The following is a 6,990-nucleotide window of genomic DNA, read 5'->3' as shown; positions in this document are numbered from 1 at the left end:
ATGGGCATATATGCAGCTGAAACGGGTAGCCTAGTGCCTCGGTTCCCAAACTGGGGTGCGCGTACCCCCAGGAGTACGCAAAGTGGTTCAGGGGGTACGCGGGGAGAACATTTCTGCGATAACGGAAAACAGACGGAATTCGCGGGATGTTCTCTTTGAAACAGAATTGCAAGAAGTGCAAACCACTGAGAAAATGTCACGTCTGTGCTGAACTCCACTCCGGCCACGCCCCCCTTTTCAACGGTTGACACACACACCTCAACACATACAGCCTGTAAAATGAATTCGCTCATCTTCCCAATCGCCTGCAAATTATGTTTTTTAAGTCTTCTGTTCTGTTGATGGCTGGCAAACAACAACCTTAAAAGGTTTGGGTCACTTGTGGCACATATTACACAGTTTGCGAGGCCAAAAAAGAACATTGATGTAAAAAATAAAATAAAATTAACGTTAATAACGCGTTTAACTGACAGCACTAATTTTAATACAACATTATAGTCATTATGACCTTTAGAAAATGTTTTTTCTTTGGGGGGGGGGGGGGGGGGTAGTGCACTATAGGCCCCTGAGACGTGGCTTAAGAGTTTGTCCTTAATGGATCCCCCCCCCCCCCCCCCCCCCCATTACATTACTTTTACTTTTATACTTTAAGTAGTTTTGAAACCAAGTACTTTTACACTTTTACTTAAGTAAAAATCTTGAGTTGATGCTTCAACTTCTACAGAAGTATTTTTAAACCCTAGTATCTATACTTCTACTTGAGTAATGAATGTGAATACTTTTGACACCTCTGATGAAAACACCAAAAGGATATCTCTTTCCAATTTTTGGTCAATCAGTGAGATTTTACGATGATCTGCATATTTCTCCATAGTCGTGTAACAGGTATTCTGGATTTATAAGGGGGGTTGTTTTATTTAAAGGGCTAGTTAGACAGTCAACAAACAAACATAAAGTACCTGTCACATAAACTTGGGTACAAATTTTAATTATAATCATTTTCTGGAGTTTTAAATTGCTGGGGTCAAATTGATAAGGATACAAGATGTTAGTAAATTTAATTAAGGGTTAATTACGTTTATTTTCAACGCTCACCGTTCGTAACGAGCGTCTTGTAGTAACAGTTTCAGACCGGACATTTATTTTGACATGTTGTCAACAGTTTTGTTACGCTGCTCACAGTTCCGGATTCCAATGAACATCAACATCCCCTGTTATGCAACGCATCTGGTGGTGACGGGCTTTGGCTTCGACGTCACATTTCTGGTCGGAAGGTCCCAGCGTCTAACCTCTTAACCAGACATCTGTAAACAGACGAGAGAATATGGATGAAGACGTGTTGACAACTTTAAAAATATTAATTATCGGAGAAAGCGGTGTTGGGAAGTCGAGGTAAGAAGTTACATTTTTTTATCATTACGAGTTTTTGACGTGCCAAACATTGCCAGAACAACAGAGCTATCTGCTAGCTGGTTAGCTAGCTAGCTAGCTATCCAATTCTAGCTATCTTGACTACTGTCCTGGTAGCTGATACTAATCGTTGGCTAGGAAATTGTAAAAGTCCTTAGACGAGTGGCTTTAAAATGTAGCTTGACAGCCAGTTAAACGGTTACATACGTGTCCAATTTACATTGTCATTCCATCAGGTAAGTCCTCGAATTATTTGATAGGGTTATGCAACAGTTTTTTACGAGAGTTAGCTAGCTGTTCTGTTGTTCTGGCTTGACTTAGCTTAGCTACCTTGCAAGCTTACTCGAAGGCTCTGCTCTTTTTGTTCTCAGAGCATCAGAACCAAGGGCTAACTTGTTTAGAAAGTATGCTGTCTGTTATTTGCCTTGTTTTGCGAAGGCATAAACTGTATGATGTATGTAATTGGTATGTTTGCCTTGACATTGGCGGACGTAAAGGTTTTTGTAGCCCAATGATAAACTTTGCTGGAAATTATTTGGCAAAAACCCAATACAGAATACACTATATGTGTTCCAATTAGGATATTATGTAACTAACCAGGTATCAATAAATGACCCAGCCAATTCGATACTTCTTAGAGATCTGATTAAATCCTTAAATTACACAGGTCGTTAATCTGACATAAATCGGTCAACTGACATCAAAACAAATAGAGGACATTTGAGCTCATTTTGTTCCAAAACAATGAAGGGGTCCTTTATAATAAGAAACATTTCTAAGCAGTTTCTCAGCAGTTGATATAGTCATTCAGTGCGCTAAACTTCGCTGCCCGTCTTCTTTTCAACAGTCTTCTTCTAAGATTTACTGATGACACCTTTGACGAAGAGTTGGCTGCAACTATCGGTGAGTTCAGAATTAATGTATACGAAGCCTTTTTGAGTCAGATCACAGGAAAGAACAACCTGGCCTAAATATGTTTGTAAATGAAGTCATTCGCAGGGAAACATATGAGGTAATACTTGTTTATGTGGCTGATGACATAGGGCTGAAACCGGACCAGGCGTGGAAAGAGATAACCGCATGGCAAAATAAAATGAAATGCAATATTTGTCATTTGTACAGGTGTAGACTTTAAAGTGAAAACAATCGCGATAGATGGGAACAGGGCAAAGCTGGCAATATGGGTAAGTATTTAATATTTTCCAGAACTAACGAGGCACTTAGCTGTCTGTCAATCGCATGATATCAACCATGTGCTGTGTGTTGAGCAATAGGTACCACATTTCATACACCTTCCTTTACTGGCATTAGAGGGCGCCAAAACACAGTGTTTCACTCATCATGGCTCATTCTTTGGGCGGATAAGGTCCATAGTAGATCGTTTCTGACACACTGGATTTCACATCTTAGAGCTTCTCTGCATTTACAAATCAGCTTCTCTATTGCTTTAAATTTAATAACAACTGTCATGGCAAAGTGGTACATGAATTCAGGGTCTGTTCAGACACGGTTCCTGTTGTTGTCAACAATACAATTTCTACAGTACAATTTTACAGAATTGTCAAAAGATGACTTTTGCTTATTTAGATGCAAATTTGTATGTATTATTATTTTAGAACTAATTCTCCCTCTGTTGCGAAACATGGTTGATTTGCAGGACACAGCAGGACAGGAGAGGTTTAGGACTTTGACTCCAAGCTACTATCGGGGCGCACAAGGAGTCATTTTGGGTGAGTTCAGTTCTGACATGGTCCAAACAATCACAGTCTGTTTGGAAATAGAATTGAAACATGTCAGACACATATGTGTGCGGCATTAATTCCTTTGGCAGGTTGCAAGTAGGTTTGGTGACATACAGCAGTGTACCTATCCAGTGATTTGTACCTATCTTATGTAATTCTGTAAATAACTCTAACTCCAAACTTTGTTGTTTCCTCCAGTTCATGTAGACGAGTATCCCCCCCCCCTTTATTGTTTGGCGGAGCACCCAGACTGCTTTGAGACTGCTGATATTTACTTCTGCAGATACAGGGCTCTCAGGAGGATGTGCTTATTTTAGAAAGTGTTGAATCATTTGTCAGCAGATTGTCATTTAGCTAAGCCAATAGATACTATTGGGTTGATAAAATAAGGTTTTGAATAAAAAATCTATTGACAAATGAAATTGGACCAGAAGAAGTGAGAAGAGGCTCCATTTAGTGCCTACACCATTTGGGATGTTTTTCTTTAGCGAAGGAAAAAAGTGGCTCCATATTTAGATTGCCATATTTCATGAACAGCTTAAGCCAGACACAAGATTCAAAACCTCAGCGGTCCATCGTTATTTGGTAATTGTCATGCATGTCTGAAGCTGCTTCTCCTTGGCAGTTTGTTTCCTTAGGACTGAAATGAATATTCAAGATTTCAGGAGGCATGAGCCAACTATCTGCATATTTGATGCCAGCCAGCAGTCCTGCACTGCTACTCTCACTCTATCTGACTTTCTGTTCAACCATATTTAGAGTCTGACATCAAACTAGAAGAATTTGTAATGTTTCCTGAGGTCTCACTGTATTTGCCTTCTCTCTCGTAGTGTATGATGTTTCAAAGCGGGACACTTTCACCCGACTGGAAAACTGGCTGAATGAACTGGAGACGTACTGTACACGTAATGACCTTGTGAAAATGCTGGTTGGGAACAAGATAGATAAGGTATGTTCAGTTGTTTTTACTATGTCCTTTTGAAGTAAAGTAAGTTTGGACATCATTTACTGTGGGACACTTCTATAGTCGTGACTCCCCTTTTTTTTTGTCTTAGGACAATCGGGAAGTTGACAGAAATGAAGGCCTTAAGTTTGCACGGAAACATTCAATGCTGTTTATAGGTGAGTGTGTCCTTTTAGGAAGCGCATGGCATGTGCGTAAGGAATTTTGTTTTTTAAAAGATTGTTCCTTGCTTGTTTAAAAAAAAAAAAAATGTTTTCATGAAAGTTGATTAATGGCTCATGGATAAAAATAATCACAGGTCTCAGTTATTTATAGCCAAATAAGTATACGCCTGCCTAGATTCTCCAAGTTTAGAGCTGAGCGCTGATTACATGCTAGTTAAAACCAGTCATTACATTGTTTTGCTGCATGCCCTCTTGTTCCCTTGTCATGTTTAAATGGCCAGCCCTGACATGAGCTGGCGTGTTGTCACACAACATTAACGTTCCCTTTCACAGAGTTTGTCATCATGCCCCATCCCTTATTTACCTTTTGCGTTACATATGTCTGTGTCTGTTCCCACTCTTCCCTGAAGTCTCAGTCAGCGCGTCAGTGCAGTCAGTGCAGTCAAGGCTCTTTTTACGAATATAGTCAGATATAACAGGTCCACATTTACATTCATTTCAACTGCTTGCATTTTCATCAGTCTGGGGCTAAGAGCTAACTTCCAGTAGCTTTAGTCCATTCCCTCACTTCGGAATGTCATGTCCAATCCCTCACTTCGGAATGTCATGTCTCACCAGTCAGCCCTTCCTAGGCATTTCCAAAACGTGCCGTCTGCTTATGTTCAAGTTGGCAGGATGAGACGTGTACCCCTCTTACTCTCTCTCCACAAATATACATTCACGTACATGTCAGTCTGTTTATCCTTCTTCATCTTCATCCTTCTCTCTCTCTCTCTTTCTTCAGAGGCGAGTGCTAAGACATGTGACGGCGTACAGTGTGCCTTCGAGGAGCTGGTGGAGAAGATCCTGCAGACCCCGGGCCTGTGGGAGAGCAGCGTGCAGAGCCAGGGCGTGCGCCTGGACCAGGGCCAGCCCGCCGGTGGGGGCGGGGGCAGCTGCGGGGGGTACTGCTCCGTCCTCTAACCACTAGCCAGCCCCCACCCAAAAAAAGACAAACTAAGACGGAACGCGCGTAGCCTCTCTGCTCCCTCCTCCCCCTTCAGCGAGTCGGGAGGGTTCGGTCCCTCTGAAGCGTAGTGCCGAGGGACTCGACTGTTTGCACACTCTACACCTTGCACATCATGTTGTATGGGCCGTGTCTAATGTACTTTTCTTTGATCGGTGTTATTTAAAAAAAAAAAAACAAGGCTTCTTGTTATTCCATGATCCTGTGGGATGCTCCATCTTAAATATATCATGTACAATGTAGTTTCAGTTCACTTTCTGTGTCTGCAATATCAGCTGTGAACAGCGCAGTGGGTTCACTTTCTGTGTCTGCAATATCAGCTGTGAACAGCGCAGTGGGTTCATCTCCTGTGTCTCTTCTACGTGCAGCCTTTACCATCCAGTCCAGAGGCCAATGAGAGGGGATGGGGAGGCAGTAGACAGGAATCTTTAGGTCAGGTGACATTACTGCAGAGATATATGTACTCATTGACTATAATAGAACCTGCTTTTCATCCTTTTTATGTATTGCTTATCGATGCTTCTCTCAGCATTGGAAGGCATTGCCTTAGGTCTGTGTACTTTGCCTGTTCTCTCTGGACTTTTAGTCAGTAGGTGTTATAATGGGCACTACTTTTCTAAGCAATCGCAAAAACCTGCTGTCTTGTATTCGGCTTTAAGAACGAGCCACTTGTATTTTGCTGAGCATGCCTCTTTTATGTCAGATCTAAAGCATTTTTTTCTTCCAACAGTGTTTGTTTTGAAACTTCTCATTTCTTGCTCTGCTTGACCAGGAACTGTAGATAAAGGATGACAAAAAATACCTCTGTCAGGCCATATAGGGAAAGACTTTGGACTTCAGAGCTCATGCCCCAAGCATACAGTTTCATGGAAGAAGAGGCATATTTACCCAAGGCAAGCATCCAAATATTTGTGTTCACAGCAAAAGCCTTTCCTTGTCGTAGGTTCATACTTAATTCATACTCCATAAATTGGCATAATATCACTTTAATCTGTCTGAGTTAAGGGAAAATAATTTGAATGGACGTGTTTTTGCTTGTATGCACATCCTGCTTAAAGCAATATTCTCCGTTAGTGACCTTTTGTTTGAATTGTCTCCATCCATACTTGACTCTTGAAAACAATTATGCCTTAATATCTGACTGTGACATGATAATCTGTGTATCACTTGGGCCACTTTTCTTTTGTAATTCAGCAGAATCCGCATGAATCAGAAAGGTGGTAGATCAAGGAAGTAGATTAGTGAGGTGATATTTGTTTTTTTTCCTGTTAAAACAGATTATGGATCTGTGTCTTTTGCCTCACTGAGCAGTTTGGACAAAAATGGAGGCAACCGTAATTGCTGGTTTTCTGGCCAATGCTGTAATACTTTGCCTTGGCCTATCAAAGAAAGGTATTGATTGAACCATTCCTGTGATTGGGTGTGGGTTGTCAAATGTAAGACGGGAACACTAGATCAGCTCTTTTACTTTGCAATAAAACATGTTGATGTTCACCAGGTAGTTGTAATTACTCTGGGTACTGTTGGATATTGTTGTATGCTGTTTCATGATAAGTGATATGTAATGCAAGTCTGTTCATCCTTAAGATGACTGTTAAAATGGTTTCAAAATAGCTTGGCGATTAGTTGCTTTGCTGTTGAACCTTTTGGGCTGCTTTGTATGTGAAGGTTTGAAAAACACTATTCAGTTACTAACATAACAAA

General features: G+C 41.0%; 1 protein-coding gene across 1 annotated transcript; it reads left to right on the top strand.

The window, feature by feature from the left end:
- The first annotated feature begins 1,225 nt into the window (after positions 1–1,225).
- Positions 1,226–6,780, top strand: LOC105910987 (ras-related protein Rab-18-B). Its single transcript, XM_012839758.3, has 7 exons — positions 1,226–1,392; positions 2,258–2,313; positions 2,533–2,594; positions 3,068–3,140; positions 3,983–4,101; positions 4,208–4,274; positions 5,065–6,780. The coding sequence occupies exons 1-7, from the start codon at positions 1,325–1,327 to the stop codon at positions 5,241–5,243; spliced, it is 624 nt and encodes a 207-aa protein (XP_012695212.1). The 5' UTR covers positions 1,226–1,324; the 3' UTR covers positions 5,244–6,780.
- Positions 6,781–6,990: the final 210 nt, after the last annotated feature.

The sequence above is a fragment of the Clupea harengus genome, chromosome 22 (assembly GCF_900700415.2).
Source record: "Clupea harengus chromosome 22, Ch_v2.0.2, whole genome shotgun sequence".
In the NCBI taxonomy this organism is placed as follows: Eukaryota; Metazoa; Chordata; class Actinopteri; order Clupeiformes; family Clupeidae; genus Clupea; species Clupea harengus.
Note: the sequence above shows the minus strand (reverse complement) of the source record. Positions and strands in the feature narration are given on the sequence as shown.

What these genes read in the sequence shown, in the direction of transcription:
- LOC105910987 (XM_012839758.3), top strand. Translation starts at nt 1,325, where the DNA reads ATGGATGAAGACGTGTTGACAACTTTAAAAATATTAATTATCGGAGAA. An exon ending in GGGCAAAGCTGGCAATATGG is followed by an intron (nt 2,595 to 3,067) that starts GTAAGTATTTAA and finishes GTTGATTTGCAG; the next exon opens with GACACAGCAGGACAGGAGAG. An exon ending in ACATTCAATGCTGTTTATAG is followed by an intron (nt 4,275 to 5,064) that starts GTGAGTGTGTCC and finishes CTCTTTCTTCAG; the next exon opens with AGGCGAGTGCTAAGACATGT.